General features: G+C 43.3%; 1 protein-coding gene across 1 annotated transcript; it reads left to right on the plus strand.

The window, feature by feature from the left end:
* The first annotated feature begins 8,810 nt into the window (after window positions 1-8,810).
* Window positions 8,811-16,513, plus strand: LOC123955640 (pepsin B). The gene is made up of 9 exons (XM_046027877.1): window positions 8,811-8,866; window positions 9,274-9,430; window positions 10,571-10,688; window positions 11,190-11,308; window positions 11,963-12,162; window positions 12,605-12,727; window positions 14,983-15,130; window positions 16,035-16,133; window positions 16,361-16,513. The coding sequence occupies exons 1-9, from the start codon at window positions 8,811-8,813 to the stop codon at window positions 16,511-16,513; spliced, it is 1,173 nt and encodes a 390-aa protein (XP_045883833.1).

Here is a 16,513-nt window from a genome sequence, read left to right on the forward strand (position 1 = left end):
TCTAACTGCTCAAATAAATGCTTGTTTGCTTAAATTGTCAGTGAATTCTTTCTTGGTCAACAACATGATCTGAAGAAGGTTTGTACCTTTAGTTGCCAAAGAGGTTTGGGAACTTAGTGACTCTGAAATATGGCAGTGGCCCCTTTAAATTGTCAATGTGGTGGACTTCAGGGAGAAGAGGAACAAGACTCAAGACCATGGCAAATCCTCATACTAGCAATCCTCATTAGTAATTTCTTTCAGAAAAAGCTGTATAATCAAGAAGCTATGATCAACAAAACAATAGGAGAGTGACTCACCTGTGATTCCCATGGCCCTAGAGACATGTTTCTGAGATACACGTTCTAACACCCACATTTCCTAACCTTCTGCTTTGAGTTTGCCCTGTTTCTTTCAAGCAGGTAGAGGAAACATCCTGTTTAGCTCTTGGGGGTCGCAGAAGATATGTTCCCTGGAGGCTCTCAGGAAACCACAATAGTGGGGCCATTTGGATATCTGCTTGACATCATGAGCTTCCCACTGCTACCATTTCCTGCTCCTGAATTGTCTATAAGAAAATGCTGCTAGATCCTGATGGCTCAAAACATCTTGTTCCAGACTCCTTGATTTAATCAGTGTGATGATCTATGACTTCCATGAGAGCTGGGACAGATGTCCAACACATAACATTTCTCTGTATGTAGGATCCAAGGATCAAAGTGTCATGCATTATTTGAACTGTGTAACAAAGAAAAGGCTCAAATTGTATGCAGAGGGGATATAGGGAGGGGATTGGGGAGAGCTATTGTGGGGAAAGAGGCTTTCTCTTTGGGGGATTTTGTTAATTAAAAAGGGCAATGACTGGCAAGGAAATGATGCCTGTGTTGCCTTCTTCAGGAATATGTCTAAAGTACAGGAGAAACTATGGGTTCCCTGCAGAGAAGCTCATCATAGTGTCCTCTATGGATGGAATTTTTGGCACAGCACTTTTAATCCTCAGTCTGAGTCCCAGTTTCTGGTCCTTACATATGGGAAACTAGCTTCTAGGCTTACTCTGACATAACTGGCATGGCTAATGGAGGCTTAAAATACATTGAGGAAAATTCTGTCATTCTCTTAAGTCATCTTGCTACCCTTCTCTTGAGATCCTATATCCTGGCTCCTTGTGGCTCTGAACACAAGCAGCCTGGGAAAAATAGTTGTGGAACACTTTTCAATAAAAAAATAAAAATAAAAAACAAAAATCAATCTGAATTTCTTTTTTGGATTTTGATGTGTATGACCATCATATTTCCCACAACGCCAAAGCAAATACTGAATTCTTATTGCGTCCATGTAAATAGCTAGAGAAGGACTTCAGTATTCTACCCCAGGAATGGCAAATGATTTGATTTTTCCTTCCAATCTAAATTGATTGCGTTCACTCAAGTTCTGTGCCATCAGTCCAGAGAGTATTGTAATACTAATATTAACGCTTTTCTGTAGTCACTGGCAGATTCTCAGTCTTTGGTATTGAGAAATATACAGACTTGCCACCTTTCTGCTAATGACTAAGTGGGCACAAAAGACCTTCCAAATAAAAGATAAGATAGACCACACTTAGTGACCATTCTGAAGGAATTATACTTGAATTATTTCAGTTAGCGTTGGAAGAAAAGGGCCTACCTCTCAGGGCGGGGTGTGTGATAAGTACTTTGAAGGTGGCTTCTGTGCATTCTGACCTTTATACCTTTGGAAGGCTTCTAGGGACCATTCAGATTGGAGATCAGATCCGGTCCATTAGCCTTCTGGGGAGAAATCCGCATACTTCAGGCCACTCTAAGGAGCAAGTTGAAGGAGCTAATTTTGATTCTGGCTTTATTCCCAGCCCTTACCACTCTTCCTGACAAATGATAGCAACTCAGTTTATATGATGATTGACAAATGAAACACATTATATAATGGGAAATTGGGAATTTTGGGTTCCGTGAATTTTATATTAATCTGGGAAAGGCAAAGAAATCAGGATCTTCCTTCCCACTGCACACCAGGACCTCAGACACTTAAAAGAACTTTTTTTTTTTTCAAGATTTTACTTATTTATTTCAGAGAGAGAGAAAGCAAGAGCACGTGAGACAGAGAGCATGAGTCAGACAGCATGAGAGAGACAGAATGAGCAGGGCGGAGGAAGACAGAAAGACAGAAGCAGACTGCCTGGAAAGCCCTGGCCCAGATCTTCACAGGCTGGCTCAGTCTCGTCATTCAGACTTAAGGTCAAGTGTCATTTCCCCTAAAGACCTTTCTGGACATCCTTGCCAAAGTGGCGCCATCCATCCCATCACCACCACCTTGTTCACTGTCTTCACAGTGCATCACTGGGTCACCACACTGTGACAGTCCAAGCTCATGGCTACTGTCTCGCCATAATTAGTAAGCTCACTCTCAGAAGGGTCACTGTCTGACTGCTAAATTATATGGTAACCGTCCTTATTACCACTGATTTTTTTAAGTTTATTTTCTTCTCATCTGTCCAGATTTGAGAGTGTAATTTGCAAGGAATGAGGAGCCTTGTGCGATGGGTTTAATATAAAACCCCTGGATCCCTTGGAAGAGCCTGGCACATTGATAACTATTGATTGACTGAACCACTAGGATTTAGAATTCTATAATGCCAGAGATCTGGAAGGTCAGAGGTTGGCTCTTTAAAGATGGGTAGGTGGTTTCTTATTCAGCGGCATGATTTGGATGGAACCCCTCCTTTGTGCATCCTTTCCTATTACTGTTTGATGAAATGTTCCAGAAGAGAGGAGAAATACCCAGGATAAGAATTGTCCTTTGAGTATGTCTTAAATCGAAGCAACAAGTCATTGAATGGAGCAAAATTTTGTGTATTTGCTCCTGAGGATTTGCAGCCCAGTACATGCCTGGTTAAAGCATCATGACCTATTTCCATGAAATAAGTCAACAAAAAAGTTAGAGGGTGATTGTATATATATATATATATAATACATATATATTATATATATGTATTTTTTATATATATATATATATATATATATATATATATATATATTCTAAGTAGAGGGATGCCTGGGTGGCTCAGTGGGTTAAGCATCTGCCTTCAGCTCAGGTCATGATCTCAGAGTCCTGGGATGGAGCCCGGAATCTCTGTTCAGCAAGGAGCCTACTTCCCCCCGTCCCCCTCCACTTGACCCTCTGACTACTTGTGATCTGTGTCAAATAAATAAATAAAATCTTAATAAAAAAGTTCTAAGTACATAAAACAGAATCATCCTCTTTGGGCTGTTGGGAAGGGACAATTTTTTCTCTACCATTCAAAATCTCCCATCTGGACTAAGAATTAAATTTACATTTAATTTAACCAAGTAACATCTGGACTAAGAATTAAATTTAATTTAATTTAACCAAGTAACAGGAATAAAATACCCAACGTTTTATTAAGTCGCAGGGAGGCCCAAAAATGAGATTAAGACCTACAGAAATGATCAAGGCAAGCACTGTTTAGAAAAGGAGAAAATAAATTTGTGAGGAATTGATTGGGTAAAGGAAAAGGTGTTCAGAAGTCTGAATAAGGGAGTTCTAAGTAGAATTTAGGCTGAGGTAGTAGATTAGGAAACATAACAAGGTTTGTTTTTACAGCTTTCAAGTCTCTATCTCTGGTGATAAGGATTTTTTTTTTTAACTTCCTAGTACAGAGAGGGCATTTTCATATGGGAGATTGGTTTCTCCCATTTAGGGGAATGGAGGAAGGTCTGAGTGTCCTTGTACCAGCCATTTCTTAATTAACTTCTATTTAAAATAATCAGCATGTCAAAGTGGCAAAGTGACAACCTGCCCTTTGCCCCCACACTGTTCCTGTATCAGCTATGGTTTCACTACCCCAGCTATAGAAATAAGCCTACTGTAAGGAGAAAACCGGGACGAGAGTGGAGTTCAGCTATCTCAAGACACATTTGCTGAGGTTGTACAAAGAGACCTACAGGAGGTAGGTTGCACCTTGTTGCACCTGCTGCCCCCATAATTCCACCCAGAGATATTTTATAGCCAGTATCCTTGTCTTTGAGCTCAAGTGTCAGAAAATGTCCAACAAGAAATTAGGATCCTATACTGAAGACTTTCAGACCCAAATCCAATCACACAAAATGGGAGGCAGGATTTTTTTTTAAAGATTTTATTTATTTATTTGATAGAGAGAGATCACAAGCAGGCAGAGCAAAAGGAGGAAGCAGGCTCCCTACCGAGCAGGGAGTCCAATGCAGGGCTCAATCCCAGGACCCTGAGACCTTGACCTGAGCCAAAGACAGAGGCTTAACCCACTAAGCCACTCAGATGCCCCAGGAATTTGTTTTTAAGTGACAAGATAATAGGATGCATATAAATAAAGCTTCAGTACTAAATGTTAGTTTTGTCTGTCCTGAATCCTGCCTTGGTATGATTTCTTTTGAGAATTATTTCCCACTCTCCTGGTAGATAATTCTGAGTGATGATTCTGGGTGGAAGGCACTCTGCTCAGCACAGTGGGTGATATTTCAGAACCCAAGCTTCTACAAGACTTTAAACCCAGTGGGAGAGAGAAGACAAGTAGTCAACGATTTGTTTCTGATAGAAACACGTGGTTGCTCTATGCTTCACAGGCATGGCATCTCATGCTGAGGAAGCAGACTCAGAGAGCTTATGTACTAATGTCTTGCTGCAGAGAAGACTTGGTAAGTGCAGTAAGAGAGCCTGCAGTGTTAAGGGATTGACAAGAGGTCAGAGACGCAGATGTGTGCTGGACAAGTCCCAGGAATGGTTGGCAGATTGTAGGTGGGTGGACGAGGGGGCAGGACACAGGCTCAATGGGCATGGCTAATGAGCAGGCACCAGCCATCTCCACACAGGAAAGTGAGCTGTGGACTTGATGTTAGGAGCTTTCATCATGTTCTCATTAGACTTTTGAAGAGTGCCGAGGAACTACAGAACACTCATGAAAGAAATTGAAGATGAGACAAAAAGATGGAAGACCGTTCCATGCTCTTGGATTGGAAGAATAAACATTGTTAAAATGTCTATACTGCCTAGAGCAATCTATACTTTTAATGCCATTCCGATCAAAATTCCACCGGTATTTTTCAAAGAGCTGGAGCAAATAATCCTAAAATTTGTATGGAATCAGAAGAGACCCCGAATTGCTAAGGAAATGTTGAAAAACAAAAACAAAACTGGCGGCATCACGTTACCCCGATTTCAAGCTTTACTACAAAGTTGTGATCACCAAGACAGCGTGGTACTGGCATAAAAACAGACACATAGAACAGTGGAACAGAGTGGAGAGCCCAGAATATAGACCCTCAACTCTATGGTCAAATAATCTTCAACAAAACAGGAAAAAATATACAGTGGAGAAAAGACAGTCTCTTCAATAAATGGTGCTGGGAAAACTGGACAGCAATATGTAGAAGAATGAAACTCGACCATTCTCTTACACCGTACACAAAGATAAACTCGAAATGGATAAAAGACCTCAACGTGAGACAGGAATCCATCAGAATCCTAGAGGAGAACATAGGCAGTAACCTCTTCGATATCAGCCACAGCAACTTCTTTCAAGATATGTCTCCAAAGGCCAAGGAAACAAAAGCAAAAATGAACTTTTGGGACTTCATCAAGATCAAAAGCTTCTGCACAGCAAAGGAAACAGTCAACAAAACAAAAAGGCAACCCACGGAATGGGAGAAGATATTTGCAAATGACAGTACAGACAAAAGGTTGATATCCAGGATCTATAAAGAACTTCTCAAACTCAACACACACAAAACAGATAATCATATCCAAAAATGGGCAGAAGATATGAACAGACACTTCTCCAACGAAGACATACAAATGGCTATCATACACATGAAAAAATGTTCATCATCACTAGCCATCAGGGAGATTCAAATTAAAACCACATTGAGATACCACCTGACACCAGTTAGAATGGCCAAAATTAGCAAGACAGGAAACAACGTGTGTTGGAGAGGATGTGGAGAAAGGGGAACCCTCTTCCACTGTTGGTGGGAATGCAAGTTGGTGCAGCCACTTTGGAGAACAGTGTGGAGATTCCTCAAGAAATTAAGAATAGAGCTTCCCTATGACCCTGCAATTGCACTACTGGGTATTTACCCCAAAGATACAGATGTAGTGAAAAGAAGGGCCATCTGTACCCCAATGTTTATTGCAGCAATGGCCATGGTCGCCAAACTGTGGAAAGAACCAAGATACCTTTCAACAGATGAATGGATAAGGAAGATGTGGTCCATATCCACAATGGAGTATTATGCCTCCATCAGAAAGGATGAATACCCAACTTTTGTAGCAACATGGACGGGACTGGAAGAGATTATGCTGAGCGAAATAAGTCAAGCAGAGAGAGTCAAGTATCATATGGTCTCACTTATTTGTGGAGCATAACAAAGAACACGGAGGACATGGGGAGATGGAGAGGAGAGGGAGTTGAGGGAAACTGGAGGGGGAGATGAACCATGAGAGACTAGGGACTCTGAAAAACAACCAGAGGGTTTTGAAGGGGCGGGGGGGGGGGGGGTGGGTTGGGTGGGGGAGGGGACGGGGAGGTGGGAGGTTGAGGAACCAGGTGGTGGGTAATAGGGAGGGCACATACTGCATGGAGCACTGGGTGTGGTGCAAAAACAATGAACACTGTTATGCTGAAAATAAACAAATAAAAATTAAAAAAAATAAAAAAATGTTTAAAAAATATTTTAATATAACTGCAAAAAAAAAAAAAAAAGAGTGCCATGAACGGTTTATTTCTGTTTCTGTGAAGTTAGGAATGTCGCCACCAGGAGGCAGCAGCATGCAGGGTTACATTTTCTAGGTGGGCAGTGGACAACTAGGAGTGGAAGAACATGTTAGAATCCCTTTCTACAGAAAACGAAGTCACATATAAATCTCTGTCATTATTGTTAAAGGTGATATTTTTGTGTACGTTGAGGCAGAGAGAGCGTGAGCACCCCAGGCTTAGAGGAGGAGGCTGTGCTGAGATACGGGTTGAGTTGAGGCAAATGGGACTTGAAGTCCCAGCTCTGCCTTTGGTTAACTATGTGATCACGGGGAAGTTAAATCAGCTTCTTGGGTTGTTACAATGGTTAAATGAAATATGTGTCTGGTCCAAGGTCGATAAGTGGGAGTTGTGGATATAAGCATATCTTCTGTAGATCCTCTAGCTTCCCTCTAATAATTTCTTTCTATAAAGAAATATTAGATCATGCATGTGAAATGGGAAACTCTTTGGGTTTGTGCATAGCTCAAAGGCTTCAAGGTAGATTCATGACAAAGTTTCAGTAACTTCTCTCATGCCCGCTACAACTTTATGTAGGGAGTCATTTTGTAAACTGACTTCTTTCACCACATGCTTCTAGAAGGCTACAATCTAGAAATTAGTAAAGGATATATAAAAAGCATTAAGTGTTTCATTTCCTTGATTAAAATAAATTAATGGCTCCTTACTGCTTAAGGAATAAAGTCCATATTACTTAACATGGCATACGAGGTCCACCTCACCATTGAGTCATGCCAGTGGAGACACCTACCACTGTGCTCCATGAGTTTGATCCAGATGCTCCATGGTGTGCTTCATCAGGATGAGGATTAACAATAAAAAGTTTGATGGAACAGAAGTTAAATACTGTGGATACTGAGCACATGTTTCTCTAATATAGTTTTGTAGAATCAAGAGTATTCCTAGTTTAGCATATAGTCCTTTCCTTTGCAACAGAAGCCTGAGAAGAAAATAATTTCCAGAGCTAAGTGGCATGATGAGGACTATGCAGACCCAGTCCAGGTCCTTTGGATGGGTCTTAGCTTGTGAAGAGCCATGTTGAGAAGTGCTCTTGTGGCCACACTGGTCACAGTGTTCCATGACACCAACTGCACTTCTGGGCACCATGGCTCAGGCTTTGCTTCTGCCTCCAGTGGCTTTTCCACTTTCCTTACTTTCTCATCTACCAATCAGGAAGATCCTAACTCAAGTTACCTCTTCTCTGAAGGCTTTTCCATGCCCCCACAGGAGCTATCACTTCCTGTCTCTGCTTGCTTTATGAATACTGTTCTTATCATTCTCATTCATTCAACATGCATTTGGATACTAGAGTGATCACATCATCTCATAATTAGATTCTGTGTCAGACATTAGGCAGGATGCTGACTTTGCATAGGAGGACCAATTCTGAATTTTCTTTGTACTCCCAGAGCTTAGTGCAGAGGTTAAGCACAGAGTTGGCAACCCATAAATGTTGGCTAATTGTGAACTAAGAAATTGAAAATAAAGATCAGAGTGTCATGGACCATGAGAATCACATTAGAAGACTGCAGAGGAGTCCAATGAGAGGAACAGGAAGGAAAAGGAGAAGAAGAATTGGAGAGTCTACTGCAAATCTCCAAAAGCACATGGACTTTGGAGCCAAAGAACAAATTGTTCCATTGTTCTGGCAGAAGTTGCCAGCACCCATTTTCCAGTAGATGTGGGACCAGGATCCTTTGTCTCCAGTGCATTTCCCATTTGCTATCACATCCTAATCTTTGCATTCCATCATCAAAGTCACTAATCACTTCTTAAGTTGACTACAGAGTAGATATTAAAGGCCATAACTCTTGCCAGGAGGAAAAACAAACAGAATCCATAGATGTGTAGGGGCACAGGTTGGTACAAGGCTAAGAAGACCATGTGTCTACAGGTGAAAAGTGCACAGAGATCAGAGTATAAATGAGAGACCAAATCTCACTCTGTGTGTCCTACACGTTGGGTGTGCCACTGTGTATTATTGTGTGTGTGGGCCACCAAAATCAACACCATGAAGATCCTGGTTTTGGTCTTGATTTGTCTACACCTCTCAGAGGGTGTGGAAAGGTACGTATGAGGATTCAGATGCAGATCTTTTGGAAAGGCAATCATATTGTATCTTGGTACCATTAACTGAAAACCCAGGGAACCAAGACTTAAAATGGATGGATGGATGGATGGATGGATGAATGTGGTTAGTGTGTGTGTGTGTGTGTGTGTGTGTGTGTGTGTGTAAAAGTGGATTGATGTGTTGGCTAAGAAAGAGGGTTACAGGATTCATGTCCCAATTTTATAGGAGGGACTTCAGATAAACAGAAATTTATTCTGTGGAAACAATATGTAAGTAGAAAATCCCAAATATATGTTGCAGTGGATTTTCAGAGTACTCAGGAGATTTGAAAACTACAGACCAGTCCATTGAAGGAATTGGAGAACGTGAAGCTCATTCCTTTTGTTTGCCCTAATCTCTGCAGAATCATTCTGAAGAAAGGCAAGTCTATCCGCCAGGTGATGAAAGAGCGGGGTGTACTAGACACATTCCTGAAGAACCACCCAAAGGTCGACCCAGGTGCCAAGTATCTTTACAATAATGATGCTGTTGCTTATGAGCCCTTCACCAATTACCTGGATGTAAGTGAAGGGGAGGTGGTGTCCATAACCCTTGGCTAAGAACCATTCTTGGATACTTATTTAGACTTCTCATTAGCTCTGATTTTGGACTTCTTACTAAACCTAAGTCTCACCTTCCTATGGAAAGTATCTGGATAAGTAATGAGTTAGAACCCCTTAACACTGCAGTATTCCCTTTCCTTCCTTCATTCCTCACATTACTGGCTCACTCTCTAAAGCTCCATTTATATGGTTAAGAGAATCACAGTGACCATACTGAAGTCAATTGAGAGAGCCAAAGGACGTCCCAGTGATGGGCTGCAGGGGAAAGAAGGAAAGCCCACACAATGCTGCCAGGCAAATCTCCAGTGGCTCCAGATGCCATATATCTCTTCATTTGGACACATACACTGGTAGTACTCAGAGCAAGTATTTGAGTGTTCTTCAAGGCTGCAGTGTCTGCTCAGGGCATCTCAACACACTGGTGTCCTATGGACCACCCTTAGTAATGTCACATGAGTGTCAGATCTAGAAGCCACCCTAGGGATCTCCTATTTTGACTTTCACTTTCTATAGATGGTATAAAAAGAGGCAGGTAAGTGACATGACTGGCCTGAAATCACTTAGAACTTAAACCATATCTCAGTGAAATTCTCTTCTTTCTTTCCATGCTATCTCTCATTCTAGAATTTCTGGTGCCTTAGCTACTGTGTGACCAGAGTGAGGAGAATGGTGGAGAAATATTTAACACTGGAAGAGAAAGAATGTGTGTGTGTGTGTGTGTGTGTGTGTGTGTGAGTGATGTGGGGAGAGGGGATGGACACTGGAAATGGAGAAAAAGTGATTAGTTCTCCAACTTTGCATGTTCTAGCATAGAATGGTAAATCCATAGAGATATCACCTGATAAAAAGTCAAAATGCTATGGAAGATGAGATTGTCTTGCCAGACTCAGCTAGTCACAGGCTTGTAATTAGGGACAAAAATCGGGAATATTGAGAGGAAACTGGCTGCAGATGGGACGAAGAACTTTTTGAGGGAAAATGTTGTTGACTCCCTGGGGAAATGATTTCGGCAAAATGTGGTTTCTAGTGAGTCAACTTCTTCCCATCCTTAGGACAAAACTTGGCTGCTTAATGAGAGTGAAAAACTTTTCTTTGCAGAACTACTACTTTGGAGAGATCAGCATTGGGACACCACCACAAAATTTCCTGATCCTCTTTGACACAGGCTCCTCCAACCTGTGGGTGCCCTCCACCTACTGTCAGAGCCGGGCCTGCTGTGAGTATACCACCATTATCACCCACCCATAGAGAGGAGCAGAGAGCAGGGCAGAGTCAGGATTGAGCATAATCTCAGTATCCAAGTCCAGAGTTCTTGGTGCATACCCATGATTTCATCCTCCTTAAATTCAGACCATCTGGACATCTTGACCTTGATCTACATTTCACCGGTGCTACAGTTCTGGAGAGAGACAGCAGAAATAGACTGAGGCTTCCATTCTTTTCTACATTGTTCCCTTCCCTCAGCCCTCTCCTGTGGGCCCCAATTCCTGGCACTCTGAGTTGAGCCATCCCTCAGGAAATGGAGGGAAGGGGCAACATCTGTTTCCTCGGGGGACAGACTTCTCTGGGGCTACAGATTGTCTTTAGCACAAAGGATCTGAGACTGAGGTCCAGTCCCAGGCTTCGTCTGATGGTCTCAGGCCATCAAGGATAAGTGTCCTCCAAGTATGTTAGAGAGCCATGAATGCTGCTTTTATTTCCTTCTGTCTATCTGCAGCCAATCACAACAGGTTCAACCCCAGCAGTTCCTCCACCTACAGAAGTAGTGAGCAAACCTATACACTGGCCTATGGTTTTGGCAGCCTGACTGTGCTCCTGGGATATGACACTGTGGCTGTAAGTGCTGTTCTCAATCCTTCTGTGGGTCTGTTCTTTGGATCCCCTTCTTTGGAGCTTAAAGCTCTCAGAGAGACCCATGATTACTAAATAGGTACAAATTCCTGGAAACATGTTTGGAAAGGACACTAAAGGCCATTTAATTAAAACATTTCTCCCAAGACAGGAATTGCTTCCCCAGCAGTCCTGACTGCAGGGAGCTCTTTACATTGTGCCTCCCCTGACTTTGCTCCCTGGTCTTAAGCTGCCTCTGCAGCCACATGGAGCACATCTGCTTCCTTCTCCACATGATTTTACTGTAGGTATTTGAAGACCTTACTTTCACTATTTTCTTTACATCAAGCACCCACAGTTCCTATGTCATTTGTGCACATGGATTGTTCAAAATAAAACCAGCCACTGTCCATGGAAGTGGAAACTCTTAATTCCAGAACACAATGGCCTCTGCTTCCCCAACACCCACACTCTTCTTTCCAAGACATATATGGTTGGGTGATGCCGAATCCCTTCATCTTCCAGGCCCCACCCATGATTGAACTAAGCATGAAAGAAGCCAACTCCCCTAGAAAAGTGTACGTTCTATTCCCTGGGCACCTAAGTCTGGGAAGATTTTCTCCACATGAGTTGTTAATCTTTTCTTTCTGTTTGTCCCAGGTTCAGAACATTGTCATCAACAACCAGCTTTTTGGCCTGAGTGAGAATGAGCCCAACTACCCCTTCTACTATTCATACTTTGATGGTATCCTGGGAATGGCCTACTCCGACCTGGCCGTGGACAATGGCCCAACAGTTCTTCAGAACATGATGCAGCAGGGCCAGCTCACTCAGCCCATCTTCAGCTTCTACTTCTCTCGGTGAGCACCCCTGCCATGGATAGGTCTCAGCAAATGAGGATATGGGGGCTTTCAGCAAGTCAACATAAGACAGGGCCAAGGTCTTAAAATTTCCTGATACAATGAGTATAACTAGCTATATGCAATTCATGCATCTCTGAAAATTTATTATTTCATTTTGGAGGGAATTTTATTTTAAATGCACTAGAAGTATTGTTTTAAAGATTTTATTTATTTATTTGAGGCAGACAGACAGACAGAGACAGAGCATGAGCAATGGGAGGAGAGAGAGGGGGAAGAAGAAGCAGGCTCCCTGGTTGAGTCTGAAGAGCAGATCAGAGCACAAGACCCCTCATCCTCTGGTTCCTCTGTGTCTGAAGAGAGAGGGATAGTGAGAGAGGAGGAAGGAGATGTCTGATCATATGTATTGTGAGAATTCATGCTCTTCTCCTTTTTTCCATAGCCAACCAACCTATGAGTATGGTGGGGAGCTCATCCTGGGAGGTTCAAACTCCCAATTTTATTCTGGTGAGATCGTCTGGGCTCCAGTCACTCGGGAATTGTACTGGCAGATTGCTATCGATGAGTAAGTACTAGAGGAAAATTCCTATGGACCATGGACACCCCTAGGATGTTCCTCCAATGTGACAATATTTCCTGTTCTTGCATTGGCACACACTTCTGAAAGAATCAGCAAACCCTCAGGCTGATTGTTCCTGGAGCTCAGTAGACTCTGGCATCTAGCTCTTGAATGAACTTTCTGACTTGGTCACCGAACCTTGTCATGTCAGCAGGTTGGTCATTCCTAGGATTCTGTGAATGGATTTCTTTGTTCCTGAAAGCTTCATTATCCCATGTAGCACGATCTTTACCAAGTCCTTCATCAGTGAAAGTAACAGCTGTCGTTGTTGTTTTCTATGTGCCAGATACTGTGCTAAATATTTTATATGTATTATTGCATGTACATTCCGCTAAACAGTGTAAAGTGCTCAGTAGTGTATTTCATTGCGTAGATAAAGGAATCAAGGCTCAGAGGTTCAGTATCTTATCCAAAGTCACACATTTTACAAATTTCAAAATTTGAGCCCAAGCATATCTGCTCCTAGAGCTCAGGACCATGAATCAGTTACTTCTATACTCTAAGCCTTCAGGAAATTTCCATCATTACTAATTCAAGACACATTTCTTTGGCCTTTACTCAAGACCATACAACAGCTGGGCACTACCTGTCGGTATGGACTTCCCACCACTTCCTGATATGCAGCGTGGACTTCAACCCATCCTTGCACCTTGCCATGACTTTCTTGCTTCTTCTCTTTTGACTATATCACCTGAAGCCCTTCATGTCCTGTGTGCATCCTTTGGAACCCAGATGAGCTCCTACCCCCCTCCCCAAAGGCCTGTCAGGGACCCAATCTCTCTTCCAGTCCCCTACTATTACTGGCTTGTGTCCCAACATCTAGCTCCTCATCTGCGGGCAGACACAGGGTAATAAACCCAAAGTGCACGAGTAGAGAGAGAGGTAAGCAGTTGAATGTCTGATAAGTAATTTTTTGTGCCTGCAATAGAGGGGTCTTTTCATTTGGACTGATTGCACTCACCCCTTAAGCATCTCTTCTCAGAATAATCCTTGTCTGACTGACTTACTTTCACTGCCAGAGTAGATCAAGTCCCCTCCTCTATGGCTTATTGCATTTCTTTCATGGCACTCCCCAGAGATGCAATTAAACACCATTTATGTGTTTCTGTTATGTATGTGGTGTCTGTCTTATTCACCATTACATCCAATGCCTTGATTCACCAATTGTACCCAAAATACAAAAGGACTTCAGAGGAAGAGTAGAGCTACAGAAAAAGCTGGATGAGTGATCGGGGACTGAATCACATAGGACTACATTATGGAGATCAGCAGCCATTGGCTTATGGTGTTGTCTCATGTCCATTAGAATGGGCTGTTTAAAAATAGAAAATACAATTTAGCCCTCTTTATATTACCATAATTCTTTTTTTTTTTTTAAAGATTTTATTTATTTATTTGACAGATAGAGATCACAAGTAGGGAGAGAGGCAGGCAGAGAGAGAGGAGGAAGCAGGCTCCCTGCCAAGCAGAGAGCCCGATGCGGGGCTCGATCCCAGGACCCTGGGATCATGACCCGAGCGAAAGGCAGAGGCCTTAACCCACTGAGCCACCCAGGCGCCCCTATATTACCATAATTCTTATAAGAGTGTAGGACTGTCTTCTACATGGTAGGTGTCCAATGTGTATTTACGATGTTACTACCAGCTCTAGCTGTTTGACACTATGTTCTGGGCCTCGCGTAGGCAGATTAAAGAGGATAAGACATAGTCCCTACTCCCCAGAGTGCTCAGTCAGAGCTAAAGTAGTCACCAGATCAAAACTGAGGATATTACTTCAATGGTAATTATTATTATCATTATTAAGTTTTATTACATTATTACATGGATTGCAGTGTCAAGGTATGGCTTGGCTTTTTGGAAGAGGTGTATTTTCAGAGCTGCGGGGTTGGGAGGTTAGTGTGGATGTGGCACTTATTTATGGCAGATATGTCTGGCTCTCTCTCTCTCTCTCTCTCTTTAAAGATTTATTTATTTATTTGAAAGAAAGAAAGAGAGGGAAAGAGAGAACGAGGAGGGTGAGAATCAGAGGGAGAGAGAATCCCAAACAGACTCCAAGCTGAGCATGGAGCCCAATGCTGGGTTCGGTCTCACAACCATGAGATCATGAATCAAACTAAAAGCAAGAGTCAGACGCTCAACTGACTGGGCCACTCAGCTACCCCGAGAAATGCCTGACTCTCTTTGTATTGGTGTTCCACTCAGGTTTCTCATCAGTAACCAGGCCACTGGCTTGTGCTCCCAGGGCTGCCAGGGGATGGTGGATACGGGAACCTTCCCCCTGACTGTTCCCCAGCAGTACTTGGAATCCTTTGTGAAGGCAACAGGAGCCCAGCAAGATCAGAATGGTGATGTGAGTAACCAGAAGCCAGGGCTCCTCCGCACATCCAGGCAGCCTCAGCACAGGAGTCTGAGTGCAATGAGTTCATGAGAGATAGGAGAAGGGATTGGTGGAGAACTGAGCTCCTGGTGGGACAGAACAGGTGGGGACACATCATGGCCTTTTAGGCATGAACCCTGAATTCAAGGAGGCATAAGGGGAGGGAATAACACCAATTCCAACTGTGAGTATGGGCTGAATGGTTGTCAGGAGGGGTGGCTGTTCCATTGCAGGCTCTAAGAACACATCTCACCTTGGCGTGGCCATTGTCATCTGACTGTGCACAACAGAGTCAGGCATATTGTACTTCTCCAGTCCACTTGCATTTCCTCCTTCCCTAGGAATACTCCTTTGGCTTTTACTCTGAGCAGCCTCCTGTGCCCAAACCTGTTCCCCTTAAATGTGCTTCTGTAGTTTGCTCCTCCTGCATGCAAGAGTCTAGTAAATCAGACGAAATCTTGGCCCTCAGGGAGTGTGTGTGTGTGTGTGTGTGTGTGTGTGTGATTTGAGTACATGGATAGGTGCACACTAGTGTGGCTATGAATTGTGTGGGAGCGTGTTTCACATCGAATGTGTCCATGCTTCTTCTCTGTAAGTGGGACATTCTGGCAATAGAAATCTGTGTTCTGGAATGAACCTGACTCCTTATGGTCATATCAGTACAACCAAAATCTCAGAGCTGTGTCCAAGGAGTCCCAGGAAAGCAAAAGCTTCTGGTCAGTGTTGTGCCTGGGAATCAGGCTTTGCCTTCCATGCTCTCAACCAACCTCTGCTGGAAGGTCAGGAAGAGAATCTCTCAGGGAATGGGAGACTCGGACCCTATGTCTGGACCTCCAGGCCCCTGGCACTCTACAGCTCTGCTTCTCCCCTCTCTCAGTTTGTGGTCAACTGCAACTCCATACAGAGCTTGCCCACCATCACCTTCGTCATCAGTGGGACCCCATTACCTCTGCCTCCTTCTACTTATGTCCTCAACGTACGTATGCACCCCAGGCTCCAGGGAAATGGGATTGGATGGGTCCAAACAGCTGTTCCATGTCCCAGCTCACATCTGAGCACCTATGGGGAGTCAGCAGTGGCGGGGCTGAGGGTGAACAAGAATCCAGAGACCCCACAGGTGTCATGGAATATAGGGTGGGATGTACCTGTGGGGAAAGGCCCCTCATGCACCTGGTTATATCCTCATGTCCTTTGTCTCTGCAGAACAATGGCTACTGCACCCTTGGGATTGAAGTCACTTACCTGCCCTCCCCCAATGGACAGCCCCTGTGGATTCTGGGAGATGTCTTCCTCAGGGAATATTATACTGTCTACGACTTGGCTGTCAACAGAGTGGGTTTTGCCCTTTCTAAGTAA

Source organism: Meles meles, chromosome 1 (assembly GCF_922984935.1).
Source record: "Meles meles chromosome 1, mMelMel3.1 paternal haplotype, whole genome shotgun sequence".
Taxonomy (NCBI): Eukaryota; Metazoa; Chordata; class Mammalia; order Carnivora; family Mustelidae; genus Meles; species Meles meles.

Bases quoted from the DNA above. Each gene is read 5' to 3' on its own strand.
- LOC123955640 (XM_046027877.1), top strand. From the start codon at position 8,811: ATGAAGATCCTGGTTTTGGTCTTGATTTGTCTACACCTCTCAGAGGGT. The intron at 8,867-9,273 runs GTACGTATGAGG...TAATCTCTGCAG, and splicing joins CTCTCAGAGGGTGTGGAAAG to AATCATTCTGAAGAAAGGCA. The intron at 9,431-10,570 runs GTAAGTGAAGGG...TTTTCTTTGCAG, and splicing joins CCTTCACCAATTACCTGGAT to AACTACTACTTTGGAGAGAT.